This window comes from Calidris pugnax, unplaced genomic scaffold (genome assembly GCF_001431845.1).
Source record: "Calidris pugnax isolate Ruff unplaced genomic scaffold, ASM143184v1 scaffold22, whole genome shotgun sequence".
Taxonomy (NCBI): Eukaryota; Metazoa; Chordata; class Aves; order Charadriiformes; family Scolopacidae; genus Calidris; species Calidris pugnax.
The window spans coordinates 868,048-888,195 of record NW_015090763.1 but is presented as its reverse complement, the minus strand read 5'-3'; the positions used below and the strand labels follow the sequence as shown (position 1 = coordinate 888,195).

The following is a 20,148-nucleotide window of genomic DNA, read 5'->3' as shown; positions in this document are numbered from 1 at the left end:
TGGTAGTTTTACTAAACTGAACTAATGATGTCGAACGACTTGCAGCTGGTCTCAGGGCTGTTGCACAGACACATACGTCACCCAGATTGCCCACAGGCCAGCTCAGCCAGCTACATGAAATGATTTATAAAAGCCATTCAGAAGCCAAAGATACATTGCATTAGTCCAAACAAGAAAGCTTCTAAAGCATCTAACTCAAGGATTGCATTGAGGTTGTAACTGATTTAACCAGAGAGAAATCTGGAAAATGATGAATCAAAACAGCAGAGTGAAACTCAGGGAAAAACAGGAATGTGAAATAGAGAATTGCAGAGAGAACTCCAGATACTCCCTATGGAGGACAGACAGACCTTCACTCGTCCTCCATTCCTGAGAGATGAGACCAGCAACTCAAAGACATCACTAGTGCTCTTAAGCAAACCATCATAAGTAGATCTTCATTAACAGCCCAGCCAGGATCTCAGCCCTTTTTCCCCCTCTACTCCTCATCTTCACTCTTCTGCCTTCCCCCTGCCCTCATCTATCCATGTGCTCCTGGAGCTCGGGACGGCACCAACATAGCACAACCATCCACTCCTTCCTGTCCTGAGCCCAGCCACAGCATCCCAAGGATGCAGGAGGAGCCATCAGAGCAGTAAACCTGCCAACACTGCCCAAATGCCCAATAGACTAAGAACATTAACAACAGCCCAAGAACATTTCCACTATTATCCTCTTTCCTCCCCAAACATAATTTTTTTAATAGGTAGATATACTGTCAATAAGGAAAGCTTAAAAGAGTAAGAATGTAGCTAAGGATACTCTGACAGATTTTGGTTACATGTAAATCATTGGGTTTCATCACATAGTTTCTGTGAGTTACTGAGGTTTTGATTTTTCAGGGGTATCATAATCTATTGCTAAGACTGGCATGAATTTTCAGGGGGTTTGCCAGGGACCAACAGTGCATGCCAAAATCTTTTCCTTAAAATCCCAAACTATACTGAAATATTTATGCCTGTACAGAACAAAGTCTTATCAAATTCTCTTGGTTTACAAGCCCCTTCCTTCAGAAAAATGAATCCAACAAGAACCAGCCAGAATAGAAATGAGTTGCTCCCAATTGCTGGCTCCCAGAAATCTCTGATCACTAAGTCATGGAAACCACCCTTTGCAGAAGGTGCCACAACGTTCTCGAGCAGCAGCGCACAAAATCAAAAGCAACACCCTCCTCTGTCTGCTCTGCAAGAGCCAAGATCTTTAAAGAGTTTTCAATTTCACTTCTCTAACTGCTACTGAAACAATACACAGGAACTCTTTAAAAGCAGACACTGTTTCCCCACCCCTTTGTTTGGGATCACAGGCTGCTGCACACAACAGGCGTGACGACTTAGCTGGGAGAAGCAAATTAACGTCTGTACTCACAAACCAGCTTCTGGGCACTTAGGTTCCAAACAAGCACAAAGAGTTTTACAGAGCAAAACTGGTCAATACTTCTCTAAGAGCAAGACACAACGAAGAGATGTTCATAAAAGCCTAAAATGAAGGTTCGAGTTTGTTGAAATCTACCACTACCTCCTCTCCAGCATGCTCTCTGACATCAGGCAAGTCTTCCATTCTCCAGAAGGCATCTGCCATTCAGACTTATCAGGGCAGAAAGCTCTGGTTCTGCAAGTTATGAACATCTCTGCACAGCTATAAGGTAGTACAGAATCAGGCCATTCCGTATAAACCACCTCTTTTTGCAAAGCTGTAATATTTACTAGTATCTGCTCCCAGTGAGGATTGAAATTCAATTAATTAATGTTCTAAAGCACACTGAAGTACATGATGAAAAGCTCTGAACATTTAGAACAATTATCTAAAATATATTTGGCTTACATCTCTTTTTCTAATTTTAAAAATTACACAAAAGCAAGATTTAATATTAGAAATGAAACATGTTTTTCTCTTTTATACATCTATTCCCCAAGTACCAAAAAGAGAATCTTAAATAAACTTACTTCATTTGTTCTCCTTGTAAAAAAAAGTCTTTCATGCTGTTCACCCTTCTTACACACACTTTCTTGCTGATGTTCTCTTTCTGCATTTAATCTTGAATATTTTTTTTTGTCTTCTGAGGCTTCTTTTTTCTCTTCGTGTTTGAATCTCATGACATTACTCTCTAAAGTCATTGTTTGTGTAGCTGCATCTTTCAATTCTACTTTCAACAACTCGATATCCTTATTAATCTGTGGCACTGCATCTGGATAAAGCTTCTCTTTTCCATCAAAAGTTGATTTCAATTCCACTTGCTGCTTTAAGAATTTATTGACCTGCTTGAAATGTTTGAGTTCAGCTCTTAGTTGAATAATCATTTGCCTAAGATCTGTTTCATCCTTTTTCTCTGTATCTTCTTCCTCAGTTGTGTTCAGATGATCTAACAGTTCATTTACAGTTTTCATTTGTTCTTGTCTGCTATACTCAGGAAGGAGGAAGGAAAAGGCATGAATTTTGATTTTTATTTAAGCAAACAAGCAGACCTTCTAAGAAACTCCTTTGCTGTGTCTCAACACATTTGAAATTCCCAGGGGATTCCATTTTACTCACTAACGAATTACTAACGAACTTGAGTTTTTGAAACCTTTTCACAACTTCAGTTATATCATAAATTATCTCATCAATGCTTTTCTCCTATGTACGGCCATATGTGCTCTACAGCCCCTTTCCCCATTCATGAACAACTACTAAATCTCTAGTAACGAAATCAATTCCTTACAGAACGTAGCAATGTAAGAAATAGGAATGGGTTTTCAGGAGAGTTTACTCTCTGATTGAACTACCTTAAAAAAAAAATTCTACCCAAACCACAGGAGACTAAGATGTTGAGTTTTTCCTGAAAATTTATCCCCTCATGTATTTCTAATGTAACACCGAAGATGGAAACTGAGAAAGCAGCCCAAAGCCTGCAAAACCAGCTCACTACGACCACCAAACCATCCCTCAGGTAACTAGTGACCATGGACAATAGTTTGGAAAGCAATGTTTTAAGAGAAACTGAAGCCAAATAAAATTTAAAGCACGAGCAAGCCCTCAAATCTACAGATGATTTCATGTGGCCAATAGAGAGCTGTTTGTGCCACTAAACATATAAAGCAGCATTTAAAACAACTGCATTTGTCTAGCCAGCATTTGAAATGGTAGAAGCTAACTAGGCTTTTTATGTCTTTCTCTGGCACCTAATGTCATTAGTGAGAATTAAGTTATGCAAAGTACAGGCTCAGCCGCAGTCAATCTGGTCATTTATACTTGAACACAGAAAAGATTACACACTAGAGTGGTAAAGATGATGGTGCTGGAATCACTCATTAGCAGAGTTTTAAGTAAAGTTAACAAATAAAACAATGTTATTTATTCATCTTCTAAGACAGTAGTATCTCCTCATTTACCACTAATTAGTGCTTCCACAACTAAGAGCATTTATGCCTGCTGGAGAGTTTTAAATAGTAATGTAAAAATATAGAATTGCTTGAGTAAAGGCAAGTGCAGTGTGTGCTGAACACAGAAAATGGGATTTGGCTTTGTAATTCCACAAGATGCTCTGCTGCCAGCACTGCTGAGCACTACACATGTGGAAGGTCATTCCCATCATTCTCCAGAAGCCACCATGGCTGAAGGAACAACACTGACAGGCACTGAAAAAAGTCCAGTAACACTGTGCACAGTCATTACAGTGTGGAGAGAACTAGGACAGGAAAATGAGAATTATCTCCAGCAAAGCTCTAATTCAGTTTTCAGCCAGGAGATTAAGCGATGTAAGCATGAAATTTGGGGAAACAAAACCCGCCAGGGTGTGGTTTTTCTATACACCCTTTTTTGATTGTTGTTGTTCCCTTCTTATGGAAATGTGCATTTCAGCTGGGAATTGATCAAAACACAGTGTAACACACACACACACACACTAAATGTGCATTTCAGCTGGGAATTGATCAAACCACAGTGTAACACATACACACTCGAAAAACATTTGTTAGACAGGGCTTACACAGATTGAGTTACACAAGTATTTTCTCCTGCATGAAAAGTGACCTAAGTACTTACAACGTAGCTCCTCTCAGCAGGACCCTACATGTGGTTACACTGGAATAACCAATTAGTCAAGTAATTGGTTGGGCCCAGACTCCCGAAACTGCTGACAGAGATGAAACCTCTGCCCAAGCAGTTCAGATGAAATGGCAAAGGCCACAAAGCATAACTCAAAATTAATCCTGTAAAACAGTCGTTACAACTTCAGCTCCTCCACCCTCAGCTCCTCACACAGACCAGTTTTACAGCAGCCACGTCGCCCCCTCCACCACAGCACCTCTCACTGCCCTCTGCTCCCACATAGTCTATTTCTTTTTTTAAATACTCCTTATTATCATCTGAGCACTTTAACACTGCTAGACCCCATCCTGAAAACAATCAGCCCCTACAGTAAAGCTCTGTATGTATATCGGTAACTTTGGAGAGGTTTTTTTCTTGTAATGGGTTTTTCATAAGGATTTCTACTGATAGTATGTTTCCTAATTACTTAATTGCATGATAGACTAAAATGGCTCTGAAGGCGCCTTGCCAATCTCTCAGGTAAATTAGACAGTGCCATTATCTAAATTCACTTTAGCAAAATTACTTTATTCTCTTCTCAAATAGAAATACTGTCAAAAGCAGTGCATATCCCTCATACTTACGTAGATTCCAGTACAGATGTTCCATTTTCTCTTAAAAGAGACGTGAGCAAGTTCTCTTCTGTTTCATGTTCACCCATTCCTATTCTGCCAAAGTGTTTGCCAGTTGTATCGTGTTCAAACTGAGGGTTATTTGGACTCCTGTAAAGTCTATCTTTGCAGAAACTCTCTGAGCAGCCTGATGGAGTTATCTGTTAAAAAAATACCAACATTTCCTTATGACACAGCTATGTAATGTTCTAATAAATTCAGGGCTGTAATCTTTTTGTAATCAGGTTTTGTAATTCCTGCTGCTCTTTATCTACATTAAGAAGCATCCACAGACATTTCACTTACTATTTATTAATAGAAAAACTAATTAACATCTATTTCATATGATTAATTCATAGTGATCAGTTGTTTAGTAAGTAGTAAGTAGATTTCCCTGAAGGTCTTTGTCTATGAAGAGGTATGAAACTTCTGGAATGTTGCCTGCAGATTGCAGGTAACTTTTTATTAACTTCACCTTTGACTTGGTGGTATTTACAGTACCAAATTCTGGCCTGGGATTGGCAGATGCCCTCCCTGGTGGCCAGGACAGGATGCAACTTGAAGTATTTAAAAACTGCCAACTTTTTGTATGAAACACCACAGATGTGTCCTAGGAAAAATCTACATGGGTTCTCTCCAGTAATTCAACTGCCATTTAAAATCAGTGAAAGTCTCCTGTATCAATTATGTTAGAATTCATACTGGGCTCATTTGGATACAAATTCCACCAGTAGATACCAGGTCCAAGAGATTAAGATGTTTGAGAGTCAAGAGAACCTCTACAACACATCACTTACTTGTTTATCCACCTCAGAAGGAAAATCCAAAGACACTTGAAGGCATACCTAGTAAACAGAGAAAGACAGACATTACAAATATAGAAGAACATCATTATTCTTCAACGTTAATAATCAAAATGCTCCATTTTGCACCATACTATATAGCATGTTATCATTTTTCAACCAGGAAGTTTCAATTTTAATTGCACTCTATGATTCTGCCCCTGTGCTCCGCTCTGGTGAGACCCCCACCTGGAGTATTGTGTCCCACTTTGGAGTCCCTCAACACAGGAAGGACATGGACAGGTTGGAGTGTATCCAGAGGAGGCCACAAAGATGCTCAGGGGGTGAACCACCTCTGCTACAAAGACAGGCTGAGAGGGTTGGGGTTGTTCAGCCTGGAGAAGAGAAGCCTCCAGGGAAGCCTTACTGTGGCCTTCCAGTATCTGAAGGGAGCCTACAAAAAAGCTGGAGAGGGACTTTTCATGTGGGCACGTAGGGATAGGAGAAGGGATAATGGCTTCACACTGGAAGAGCATAGATTGAGATGAGATCTCAGGAAGAAATTCTTTGCTGTGAGGGTGTTGAGACCCTTGAACAGGTTGCCCAGAGAAGCTGTGGCTGCCCCATCCCTGGAGGGGTTCAAGGCCAGGCTGGATGGGGCCTGGAGCAACCTGGTCTGGTGGGAGGTGTCCCTGCCCAGGGCAGGGGGTTGGAACTGGATGATCTTTAAGGTCCCTTCCAACCCAAACCATTCTATGATTCTATGACAATTTGTACCATAAGCCTGACTGCAATGGAGGCTGAAGATCAGTGTATGTGTATGTAAAGAAACACAATTTCAAGGGACTTTTTGTCATCCCAATTAAGGAAGATTATGAGCACTCAAACAAGAAAACAAGGACCAGAATGAAAGCTGCAAAACCCTATCAGCAGCAAAATATAGCAAAAAGCTTTCAGAAACTCTCTAGGATAACAATTATAACAAGCAAAATCAAATCCCGAGAAAAGTATGCTTTGTTTGCAAAAGACTTTGTGTTCTAAGAAAATAAGGATTTTGAAAGGCACGCAGAGAAAACAGTACTGTAACATTATGTACCCAGAGCAGAGTCCTACCTGGCTGACCCTCTCAGAAAACTGACTGTTCTGCATCTTCCTGTCATTGTCACCATCACCCATCTGCAGCACAGGCTCCGCTGTTATTTCAAGACACTACACAAAGTATGGAATGATGTGAAAATGTAGCACCAAAAAAAAAATACTGTGATATGAAACGTGCATAAATAAGTCAGTGACATGTCTTAAAAGAAAAACAAAAAAAGCCTGTAATACAAAGTAACAAACACTGAATTAGATTTCTTCAACAAGATCAAAGAAAATTAAAACAAAACCCAGGAATAACTCTCATTAAATACTGCGACACTTTATTTTATACATTCCTTCATTTTTATTTAACCCTTTCTCCTCAGCATTTACAAGAAGTATAAAAATCACTTAACCTCTTCTGGCAAAGGACCCCCATGTTCCCATCGTGCCTATTTTATCTCCCAATTTCCAGAATTTATTTTCATTTGCTACACAATTTAGGCTCTTCTCCAGCACCCAAGAGATAGATGCTTTTAAAACAAAGCACAAGTAGCTCGCTGTACACTGAAAAGATTTACTGTAACACTGAAGGTTACAATCTGCTTTATCTTGCCTAAATTTGCCGAATTGTGGTATATGGTGCCAAATCATCTTTTTCTCCCTATTTGCTACAGAACCCAATCCATCTCCCATCACTAATATTCGCTGAGCAAAGAGGAGGAGGAAGACTGAGCTTTTTTAGCAAGCAGACCCCAAGTTCCTGCCATCAGCAGAACTGACAACAGGACCAGGATCCCTTTGGTTTGCTGGGATGTTAAATCTCAGGAGAAGACCTGCAAGGTTGGGAGGAGATCCAGGTGCTGCTCCTCCCTCAGCAGCAGTGAAGGTCACTATTGAGGGAGGTGCATTCACACCCAGACCACGGAGAATATTTTCACCTCTCTTACAACTCACCTCCACTGCTCAGTTTCCTCTGGCAACAGAAGACAGAATTTGGCTTTGCCCATGTCAGTTTAATACTGATCACAAGAAAAACTCATATTTACAAAGAATTATTAGATTCAGCAGCCACGCTGTGGCACAGCCTGCCAGAAAACAACCTGAGTAAAAGGACAGCCTTTCATCCCACTTTGGGATCCATCCCGAGTGACCTGCAGTTACCATGTTCCACCAGATTGCACACTTATATCATCTTGTTTTATAGCAACATTTCCGAATCTAATAGAAAAAGATAAATATTTAAGATCTTTGCTGCTAGAATCTCATTAAATAGTAGAAACACGCAAGAGTGATGGTAAATATCAACTATGCCATGCCTAATATATCCAAACCACGGGGAGGATAAAGCACAGTGGAATAAAACTTGCATTAGATCAAAATTTTAGTCTTAAAGCACCTGTGGCAATAATATACCTGTTCACTGTTCTGTGCTAAGTCATATTTTGGTGTGACTTGGGCTGAAGAAAAATTACCTTAAGACAAGAAAAGCAGAATCTTGAGCATATTTACAGAAAATTGAGATTATAATGACAGACTGAAGGAAAGGAGCTGGTGTCTGAGGGTTGTGGATGGGATATTTATAGCTGCGACGGACGCACAGCGCGGGGCTGAAACTGGTGACATGAAAAGAGAAAGCTGCTTCCCCAGTATCACAGGCTGGAAAGCTCCATCTCACAGGTCATCAGTCCAGTTCCAGACAAACAGGATTCTGCAGGAAACGTTATTTTTACTTTCTAAGAACACTGGGAATTGAATGCGCGTGTGGGTTTTGATTTTTTAATTGAGTATGCACAGAATGTATGCCCAAATATATATATCTGTGAAATAAATGAGAAAAGCCTTTTTATCTTCCAATCCCTAGCAGTATAAGCAACTCTAATGGTTTTAAGTATGAATTTTAAGAGGCAGAAACCGGATGGTGCAGCATATTAATATATTTGCCTTCTACTATTAGAAATCTATATTGAAAATTAACTTCCAAGCCATGTTTGAATTAATTGGTATTCTCGCTCAGACTTGGTTTTCTAGGACTGGAGGAAGACACAGATAGGATTGTGGTCTATAGCAAGGGCATACATTATAACGAGATCTTTTCATTGTAATTATGGGATGCCAAAAGTCCAATGATGTTAACTATTATAAAAAAAAAACCACTCTTAAGGTTTAATCTTCCATGTGTAGATTCAAGATTAACCCTGTGTATTAAAAATAAACTTATTTGCACATATAACTTACTCACCCGGTGCAACTACCTTTTATGACTCAACATTTTTTAGCAGATGCTTTTCCCAGGCCAGTATTTGGTTTAATAAGTGATTAATGTTTCTTAGACTGAAACTCTTACATGAGACCAAGAGGTCATGGCTCACTGTTACAAGAACTGACAGCAGTTTGAGCCTGGTCCTCTCTGTGTCTGAGAGGCTGAAAAGAAACTTTCTGTGCTCCAAGGAATCTGACCTAACGTTCAACAAAATATTCAAAGAAAATAACTGTCTTAAGGCCAGAAAAGAAGTCTACCAAGAATAAGTCGCCTGTTTAAAGTATTTCCTTGGAGACTGAAAACCTTGAGAATGTTTTTCCTAAATGAACCACTGATATGCTTGGTTTGCAAAGATCCCTGGAGCCCTGAAGGCTGAAATCACCGAGGCTGCTTCTCTCAGAGAAAGCAGATGTTCAGAGGACAGTACAAAAACAACCTTTTTCTCTCCTCCTTCTCCCTCCCTTCCCGACACGAAGCCGAGAAATAAGAGTACTGGGGGTTGTCAGGCCTTTGGGAGATGCCCTGCAGAGGCACCAACATCCAGACTCAGCTCATTTGTGCTCTGGGTTTGTGAAAGAAAAGAGAGATGGGTTCATTTGAAGAACCCGAGCAGGATACATCTTCCTGTGTCTGTCCAAATTCCTCCTATAGCACATATGTTAGTGTCATCTCGGCGCTACCTGCCAACAAATTCTAGCCCAAAATACACAGGAAAAAAATAGAACTTAGGTTTTTTTGACAATGCTTATTAATATGCAAAACACATGGTTGTCACAATCCCTAACCCAAAATCCAGGTTGCCATTTATTGTCAAGACTGATAAAATGATACCTTTTAAACTAAAAAACTTCTAATTACAGATTTTTTCCCTTTTGAGCTCCATCATACTATTATCATTCTGGCACAGGTTAAAACACAGTATTTTACTTTCCTTTTTCCTGTACCAGAATTTTGAGGTTTATTTATATTTTACAAGCTTCACACCTTGTCGTTCTACATCTAATTTCCCACAGACAGCTTTTTAAATATACCTTAAGCCCTATATGTTCTTTTCATGCCTAGAGAAATGCAGGAGCCCACAGCATCTTGTCATGATAATCTTAGCACGGGATACAAATTCCTTTGGCATTAACTACAGCATGAGTGGGGGTGCAGCACCCTCTGCAGGATGACGAGCCTAATTACTAGAAATGTTAATTTACAGAAGGTGCACGGACTCTGAAACACATTGCCCACAAGCTTTTTGTGCAAACCTATTACAGTAACACGTGAATTCATTATTTTAATAAAAGCTACGGCACCCCTAAAGGTCGATCTATAATTTAAAAAGTATTTCAATTAAAGGTTATATGAGTACGCCTTGAAATTGAAAAAGCAAGAATATTTAATGACTTTTGATGATTGTCCTCAGTGCATCTGCAGCACACACAAAGTCCTGCAGAAACTGTATTGCAGAAAAATCATAAATACCACAGTCTCAGCTCTAAAATTAGCCAGTCCCTACACATAACTGACCCAAACTATTCCTAACTTTTTGTCGAGTTTAATTCAGAAATTCAAGACACAAAGACTAGCACCATCATTACTCCTTTTGTATTTTTACCTTCCTATTCAACATGTGGTGAACAAGAACAATGTAGCTGAAAGCAAAAAGCACAACAGAATATAAAGAAAGTACTACCAGCCCCATTTCAAGTACTACTTTATAACAAGCTAGAAGCTTCACTAGAATCTACCAGAGCCTCCTGAACATCCTTCAGCATTCACACATGGGGACCCAGCACCCAAAATGCTTCTCAGTGGAAGATATTTTGCCAAGATCTCTTCTTCCCCACAGCAAAAAGCAGTCTTGGCTTTGGGTAAAAGAATGCAACATCCATTACTGCCTTGCAGCTCTCAGCAACCTACCACAATGCTGGCCACCTCCTCACCTACTTCTGTATTCTACATGAAGAAACAACGACATGTTTAAAAGACCCAAAGTGCTGTTCTTTCTGGTTTGGCCACAGTGAACCCTAGTTGTTTTGTAGATGCAGAGGAGACGTGAACTGAGCTCTTACAGAATTAGACACAGCATGAGAATGACTCTTGAACAGCAGATATTCAGTAATAGCGAAAATGCTATATAAGATACTGCTTTATTTGTAAAACTAACTATTTCCTCCCCTTTCAATTGGCAAAACAAATATATCACAGACCCAATTAATATTTTCATGTATAAGCTGTTTCCTTAAAATCAACTTGACACATCACTGAACACACACATCTCTGTTGTGATAACATCTTAAAGGTGTTTACATCATTAATTTGAAAAGTTATTATAAGGAATTAGCAACCTAAGCCCCGAGGGTTTTACACTCATTCTGCACTGATGTAAGTGATTCCACAAGGTATATGAGATGTGAGAGTCAGATTCACTACTTTAACACAGAAAACCTACCTCACTGTGGTTTAATATTTTTAGTGCTTCCTTCCCTTGAGAATCTGTCGAACAAAGTCCAAGCTGTTTTTTCTTAAGTTCTTGATTAATTGACTGCAGATCCTTAACCATCAAAAGAAGATCAGCAACCTAAATAACCAAAGGAAGAACAAGTGAAACTGGTAACATCCATACTAGTAAGAAAACAAATTATGAGATACAAATCTCCAGCTAAATCTAAACTGCAGAGCTGAAAAGCCTGGGCTTCTGTATCTGTGCATGAGGCAATCTCCCTATGTATGAAAACATGATTATATATCTGAGAGTCAGTGCTGAAGAAAACTTAACTTGCAAGACTGTAGTTTCCAGCCATTTTATTAAGCTGAGGTATCAAGTTTTACAACTCAGTAGCAAGAAGAAACCTGAGGGCACCTCAAACCAACAGGCTGATTTGAGAAGAAACATTTCAGCGCAAGGGAAACCAGCATTAGAGAGAAATAGCAGCATTTGGAAACAACCTGTTCTTCCATCTCAAACACCCTATATAAGCCACTGTCATTCTGAGTCGTTTCAAAGATACAAAATCTGAATGGACAACCATGTTCAAAACCCTTGAGCAGACATTACTGTCTCAAGAAGACAATGTTTGCAGAAGAAAGTGAAATCTTTTTATTAAACTGATTAACATATTTGGATAAACCAGATCATCTTTCAGGCACACAAACCCTTTTACGAGTAAGAAGTGGTTTATACATGTCTTTATAAATGTCTTTTGCTAATAAGTGTCCCTGAAAGTACTGAGACAAAAGTGGTTCAACCCCAGAATGGGACTGGGACACAATCTGGGGCTTTTTTATTGACACCTGCTCAGCATAAGGCAAACTTCTTTCCTTCAGGTTACCCACCTCCAGGTTTTGAACACCTGCCTACAATTCAGCTGGTCATGAGAAATAGAGAACTTCGCTTATGTTCACTCCCAAACGACCGTATTCAAAAATAATTAAGAATTGTAAATTGGTGCATGGATCAGTGGTCACTGCACAGGATGAGGAGTCAAAAGAACAAGTTTCCGAACTCCAATACTGATTTATGGTATGATGATGTTTTGCATGTTTAATCTCTGAATTTCAGTTCTTATGTAGAACGAAGACAATATTAACTTACCTCAGAGTTAGTTTATTACATGCCATATTTACCAAAAATCTGCAAATCCTGGGATGGGGTGTGCTATACAGAAGTAAAATTATAACCACCATCACCATCCTCATGATTAAGAAAGTTGCACACACGTTGCAGGATACTTAACACAAAAAATTTTCTTTGGAGCCAGTATACGCAAATCCTGGGATGGGGTGTGCTATACAGAGGTAAAATTATAGCCACCACCACCATCCTCATGATTAAGAAAGGTGCACACACGTTGCAGGATACTTAACAAAAAATTTTCTTTGGAGCCGGTATATTTCATGATGACTAGAATATTATATTGAGTCTGGAACTTGAATCCAGGAGTCAAACTATTGTAAAACTTTTGCAGCAACCCCCCTGGCTCTCACCTGACTCTGAAGCTCATGCGGTGTAACAGAAAATAAATAGTTCATAAAAGGTGGATCACAAACCACAGAGACAAGACCATCAAGTCCTTTCAGAACTACCCAACTGTATCTAAATAATGAAAATGCTTCTTTTTGTGAGAGATGCATAAACTATAAATGAAGCCGAATTAAGCCATTAGAAACAGTAAATAATAAAACAGATCAATACCTTTTTCTTGAGTTCTTCAAGAGACAGATGGTCTATTTGTAGGCTTAAATGATCTTGCTCTCCTAAACAGATACTCATATAAGATGTTTGGTCTCCACAGAAAGATAGTGTTTCATCTGTCAAAATAACCAAGGACAGGAATTATTTCAGAAACTCTATTTGCAGGAAAACACCGCAGAAAGTGCAAAGACAGGACTTTTTGAATCAGAACCTACTGGTAAGTCTGTGGGAGGCCAGTTAAAATGTTTCATTCCCCAAAATAAGCTTTCTGTTTAATTGAACAAATTTTGTCCTCGTATTTCTTTGTGCTTCTGACACCCAGACATGCTGTATTTTCAGTGGCTGTATTTTCTGTGGTTATCAGCATGAGTGGCGATTGTAATTCTGAATCATAATTTGCATATTTAGCATTACAATTAGAAATAATTTCTAGGAAGGATAAGTAAGGCATGAATAGTTATTCCATTTTAACTATATTTTTATGAGCATGAACTCAGCGTCTCAAGGCAAAAAGCCGCATTAGACAAAGTTATATATTTTATTTTGCCTTTTGGGTCAAAAGACTGCATTAATTGAATTGAAAATAGCTACTTATTCATTCCTCTGTAACTGCAGGAATGATTTTTTTATGTTCCAATAAACACCTGTTCATTTACAATATAGATGACAGTTAATTCTATAAATACATCTCATTAGACAGGGAGAAAGAATACTTAAATTAGGACTAAGAGACACCCAGACCCCACTCCCAGCTCTGACACCGATCCCGTGGCTGCTGCAAGGACCCAGAGCTTCACAAATGGTCACTGATTTTCACAGCCATCGTTCCCAGCAGCCTCACCCGTGATCCCACTGCTCCTCAGAACCCCAGGGCACCCACCAGCCCCTCTGGCCCAACCTCGTCCTTCATCAGTCTCTGCTTTTGGGGTTGGAAACTCCAAAACAGCAGAAGCTTAACTTTCGTCACTTATCAGAGCTGTCAAGGGAGCGATGCTAAAATTGACAATCTAAGTTGAAAGGGGTAAGTGAACAGGCTTTATTGTTATTTATATAATCCCTTATGGAATAAAATAGATACCTCTGTACATGTCAACTACATTTAAAAATGTCCATTTAGATTCATATCTAAGTATATCCTAAAACCACCTCCAAAGTAGTACAATAAAAAAAGCTAAAAGAGACGTTATATTTAAAAGCTCTACTATTTATGAATTACAAAATAACAAAACTTCTGGCTATTTTTTCTTTCTCTGGAAACATTTATTCCACTAGGAAGAGTCTGGCTACTTCCTGAGACAACCTCTTTACCAACATATTTTGAAATAATTACATAAAGTGATCCCAAGGCCACAGATTTATTCAAAGCCAGGAATCACCAAGTTCTGCACAAAACAGTAAATTCCATGGGTACAAAACTGTAGGCAGCTTGAAATGATCACTGCAGCAGAATTGCCATAGAATTACTAACATTTGCTGCATGGAAAGAGAAAAGCTGTCTTCCTCTATATGCCCTGATTGCTCAAAGACATTCTGTTACAAATCCCCCAAATAATTCTCAGTATAGAAAGCTGAAAAGAAGTCTTTTCACACCTTCTTCTACTCTCAAACGTTTCTTCTCCATCACAGCAAACTGACTGTAATAAAACCAGTTTTCTTTTGGGGCAAGAATACCAAGAAAAGGGATGGGCTGCACACGTATACAGACCTTGTCGGTTTTTCATGTCCTTAATCTGATCTTCTAAGACCTTCTGCAGATTACGATTAGCTAAAACATCTTCTTCTAGCTGTTTTCGCAACAGGAAAATGTTGTTCAGTTCTGTTTGCAAGCTATTTATGCTAAAAGAAAGGAGAAAAAAAAATATCTTCAACATTCAATTCAAAACATTTTGTTGTGCATCTCAGCACCTTTTATACAGCCAGGCTTCCAGAAAGAGCCCATTTCACAGGAGCCATCACTGCTTTTCATCACACACTTAAAGGATTTTGATACATAAGAACAAACAAATCCCACATAGAAAAAAAGAGACTAAACGTTTACATATTCGGCCTTTTCTTGCTTTTTTGAGCTGTGTTGCTTCTAAATCAGCTGAAACATGACAGGTATATTCTACCAGCCAACTTTTGTGTAATTCTTTTTAAAGGAAAATCAAAATTACTAACTTCTGAAAAGTATGCCAGAAAAATATCACTATCACATAATACTGATGGCTCTGTGTATTCTATTATATGGTGACCATGGAAACTTTGTTCCCTTGCTACAGAACTATACTATATAATCTTATGCTCCACTTAAGAAAAAAAAATAAATAATCCTGTTTCATTGAAAATATGACCCAGACAGAACCAACTGTTTTATTTCTTCATTTATCCCACAGTCTGTAAAAAGACCTTTTAAAGTCTAAATTGCCTCAATTATCTCAATGGGGTGTAAATGCCAAAACTTACAAATGAGAATTTGTAAACGTGAATTAATTCTTTAAGCAGCTTTCTTCCAAGGTGGTCACTGAAGCTCTGACTTGAGCACCAGTCCCTGTCCCTCAGGCCTCCTGGTGCCAGCACCTGTGGCTGTCCCTGGCTACATTGTCCCCACACCCTTCAACGACAGCGACAAGACAGTGCCCATCAGTCCACAAAAAGACTGAAGCACACTAAAAACTGAAATTGTAATAAAATGAAATCAATTTCTTTAAATAAAAAATAAATAACAAGGTGTTACTGAACTCATTGCATTATTTATTTTCACATTTATTTCACTCAGAACCTCAGCGTTTTAAGATAAATTAAGACGCTGTCGAATTTCCAATCCACTGCACCAAATGCCAGAGAATTCTGGAATCTTTTAAAAAAATTTCAATCCATCTTACAGCAACATACAGCACATCATACTTGCATGAGAATAACAGCATATTGTAGGAACGCATTAATTAAAAGACAGCCTGTATGAGAAGACCCTCAGTCTGTCTTCTGACAAGTGTGCTGTTGTCAGTGTTCCCTGCACAAGAAACTATTGCTTTAACCCATTCTCCCTCACTCAAGAGCATCTTTGAAGAGAGAGCTCTTAAATGCTCAGCAAAAAGTTAAGAATAAAAACAAACCAACGCTGTACCTAAGTAAGCACATTTTCTCCTGTTCATGAGTTAAATGTTTTATAAGAAAAAGCATTGATTCCCTCCTTGAAGAGACAAGGAACGTCTTGGTCCTGACATCCAGTAGCTTATTTTGAAAAATAACCATCCAGGTTCCTTAAAATAAATAATGCCTAAAAGAAGATATGTCATCAAGAAAACAGATGTTTGCCTAAAATCCCTGTCACTGCTGATGGCGGTTACACAAATGAGGAAGGTGAATTTATCTGCAGGGCTTGTTTATCAGCTCCCCAGAACTTCAGGGGTTCAAGTCTTCCCTGGTGAGATTTACAGCACATCTCATCTTACAGCCCACAACACTACGAGGAGAAGAAATGAGAGGACCTGCCTCCAGCTCCCAGCTCTGCTCCTGAATCATTGTGCATCCTCTGCAAGTCACTGCATAACATGCACTGCTCGATGCATCCCATAACTCCAGAGCAAAAAAACAGAACTAATGATCCTGATGCTGATCCTACAGAAGTTAATTGGAAAACTCCTATTACTCTAATGATTATAACTACAGTCATAATTTTCCTCATTTGAAAGATACTTCGTTGTCCTTATTACATAGAGTGTTGACAATCTCCTTACCCACAGAACGTGTTTGAATGCCAGGTCACCTCCTCCATATGAAATATTAAAACCAACTGGCTGCTTCTTTCATTTGCTGATTGTTCAACAGAAAAATCACAAAAGCCATTGCTCTTTTCCCAGAGATAAGAAATAATCTCCATAACCTGACTTCTATCACTATTTCTAATGAAAAAGATTCTAGTATGGAGAAGAGCTCCTGAGCAGTGGCCCAGAACAAGATGCCATTATTACAAATGCACTTAATTTAGATACCAAATCTCATCTACTTCAGTGCTCCTCACTTTATGGTTTCCAAACTACAGTGGTCTATAAACCAACTGCAAAATACAAACACCCATTCCCACCAAGTTGGCAGGTATGAGCCACTGCCTTCAGGCAGGACAAGTCAGGAGCAGGCTCTCAAATGCTGCCAATAACTAATTAAGATATTTGTAATTGTAACAGTAAATGTTTTATTAAATGCTTAAATTTATTTCACCGAAAGGCTAAGAATTTTCTTTATTTTATCCTAACACCACCTCCCCAACTGCCAAGCATACAAAAAAGCCACAAATTTATTTTTAAAACGCTGCATTCTTTGATTTTAAAAGGTTTAAAAACACTTGCTCCTGCTGAACTTCTGAATGCCTTACACTGAAAGCACACCATGCAAGCTTCAATTATTCCGTTTTGTTTAACCTTCTCCAAAATCTTACTGGCTTATATTCTTATCAAAATTGTCAGAGTGTCACTTTTAAGATAAGCATTATCTGTATTTTAGGAGTAAACCCCAACAAATTGTCCAGTACCCAAAAGTTCACTGTGATTTGACTTTTCCTCTCTATTCCACCACAGGACACACACCTCTGCTGAACACCTACCTGTGTACTTTGGAAATCTGGCTCGTATGAGATCCCAATCTAAACAGGAATATTTTCAGAAACATTTAAGTAATTTAATAATATAATCCCACTTACAAAAATAGTTGTCTTTTAAGGAGGCTACTACACCTTGTTTATAGAATCACTGAACGGTTTGGGTCGGAAGGGACCTTAAAGTCATGGAGTTCTCTTATGATAATTGGCTGGTACAAAATCATCACCACTCCCGTTAAGCTGCACCTTTTTTCACAACTTCTGACTTTTGCTCTTTGATTTTAAATTACCCACCAAAGCAGAAATGCTACTTACCTATCTGATTCTTTGAAGGTCTTCACTAGCGTCGAATAAATATTTTGTTCCTTTCTTAAAGCAAGGATCAGCTTTTCATATTCAGCTTCTTTATTTTCCTAAATTAAAATGAGAACACGCTAAGCTTACAATGTAATTTCTAAGTTTGCATGTCTACAACTCTGTGTATACCTGTGTCATGAAGTAAACGTGAAAGAAGTAGAAAACCAAATTTGCTGAGCAGGACTGCCCATCTCCAAAGCCTAATATGAATCTGAAAACTACTCATGATACTTACAACCAGCTATTATTAAAGGGGACAAATACTGGTGCACTATTTACCTACCATAAATGAAGTATCTGAACAGTGGTTTATGATTTTTATCACAGTCTAAAAAGCTTCCTCCCAGCCTGAGCATCCTCACTTCCCCAGTTTACAGCTCAAGGACCCAGGAACAAGCTGGCTGGTCACTATTCCAGAGGAGGGGAAGGGAGGGAAGGGGAAGCAGAAAAGCCCAACCTCCAAGCACAGACTTTAGAACATTGTCCTAACAGTCCTCTCCGTGTTCGGGATAAAACTGGCCTTCTTCGAGGCAGAGGTTTCTGCAGATTCTGTTCCCTTTCTGAACAAAAAGGACTGTAACGAGCCGACAAATTAAGGATGAACCCGTCCAACTCACACCCGTGGAGCCGGCTTTCCGCACACTCAGCTGGATCACCACAAGCTGCTGCTTTACTTGTGCAAAGAAAAGAAAATTGTTTACCTGCAGCCTCGCTCACAGAAAGTGTATTATTATTATTAGAATAAATCCAGATTCTTATGCTACATTCTCAGTAAGGATCCACTAATTTCCCCAGCCTTTTTTCACTCCAAAACAACCACACAGCCACTCTTTCAGCAGGAGGCAAAAAATGCAGCTATTTAAAAGAGCATTTGCTTGCACTTACTACATAAAAATATCTACGGTATCAGCCGTCTCGGAAGAGAAAATAACTGAGATATCTATAGCAAATTTAGATGTATTAATGTCAGACACATCCATTCTGCCTCTGTTCGAGAAGAATAGTAGGCCTTGTTGCTTCTCTCAGTTTTCTTTTTCGACTGAAAACTGAAAGGAAGAACAAAAAAAGTGCCACAGCAAAGCGGGGTGTGCATGGCTCTACTTTGACAAGATAACTCTGGAGAGCAAGAATGAAAGGTAATTCTATTTCCTCCATATTACAACCTCAAGACTGAAAACTAAATTCTCAAGAGATACTAAATCATTAGTGAACAGATCATTAACAAGGAAGAAATCTACACCCAGGAGTTTTAAGCAGCTGTTATTACTCCAATTGCAATTCCTAAAGAAGGAACTGCAACAAGAATTCAGCTACATTAGGATCTCGTTAATTCACACTAACGATGCAAAGACACTGTTAATTTGAAAAATTCAGTATTCTGCAAAGTAAACAGTACAAAAGCAAGGACAACTGTTGTTTGATTTTAATTATTTACACTCATACTTCACAGTATGCTAGCAAATATGTTAAATAATATTTTGCAAGTGTAATCAAGTCTTGATCAAATTACTCCCGTGAAGGTAATCTGCATGTGCTGCAGAAAGAGCAGCTTCTACCACCTCACACTAGAGCTTCTTTGAAGAAGCGACCTTGCCTTTGTACATCTGCATCATGGTCACCTGCCATCATTCCAACAGCAGCTGCCTTCCAACAAATGTTTCCAGGTTCTAGGGCCATTTTTACAGTAAATCCTAATTCTGTACGTAAAGCGCAAAATACCGAGCTTCCTATCAAGTTCATTATGTAGATGAGCAGAGGAGGAGCACACAGCAACTTCTGCTGAGGGAATACTGAGAAACACAAAGGCAAGCAGATGGAGGTGGGTGATGCAAAGTCCATTAATAAAAAAATGTCACCTAAAAAAAAAAATGTAAAAAAGTACATCGTACAGCCTGAATTAAGGAGTCTCATCAACATGTTGGAATCTCAGCCTTTCAAGAACAGTCACTAAACATAAAATACACAGATTGCAATTTAACTTGGAAAGAGTTTGTTCACAATGACACCGATCAGTGACGTAGAAAGCAACAGGAAGAAATAAATCTTTTGACTTAATTTAGTTGGTTAACAGTCTGTTAAAAGTTCTACTGAACTCTTCCATATGTCTGATACGAGCCTCGCAATTATTACTGAAGACACTACAGAACTATATCCTAATTAAAAGCTCTTCCTGAAGCACTGGCAAAGTAATG

General features: G+C 38.9%; 1 protein-coding gene across 1 annotated transcript in view; it reads right to left on the bottom strand.

The window, feature by feature from the left end:
- CDK5RAP2 (CDK5 regulatory subunit associated protein 2) overlaps positions 1-20,148 on the bottom strand; it is an 88,895-nt gene that overhangs the window by 39,204 nt on the left and 29,543 nt on the right. The window contains exons 15-22 of the mRNA XM_014950402.1: positions 17,915-18,012; positions 14,729-14,859; positions 13,024-13,139; positions 11,281-11,409; positions 6,611-6,706; positions 5,513-5,560; positions 4,689-4,876; positions 1,983-2,436 (exon numbers count right to left, since the gene is read on the bottom strand). Of these exons, the coding sequence (XP_014805888.1) occupies positions 1,983-2,436; positions 4,689-4,876; positions 5,513-5,560; positions 6,611-6,706; positions 11,281-11,409; positions 13,024-13,139; positions 14,729-14,859; positions 17,915-18,012 (1,260 nt within the window). The remainder of the gene's footprint in view (positions 1-1,982; positions 2,437-4,688; positions 4,877-5,512; positions 5,561-6,610; positions 6,707-11,280; positions 11,410-13,023; positions 13,140-14,728; positions 14,860-17,914; positions 18,013-20,148) is intronic.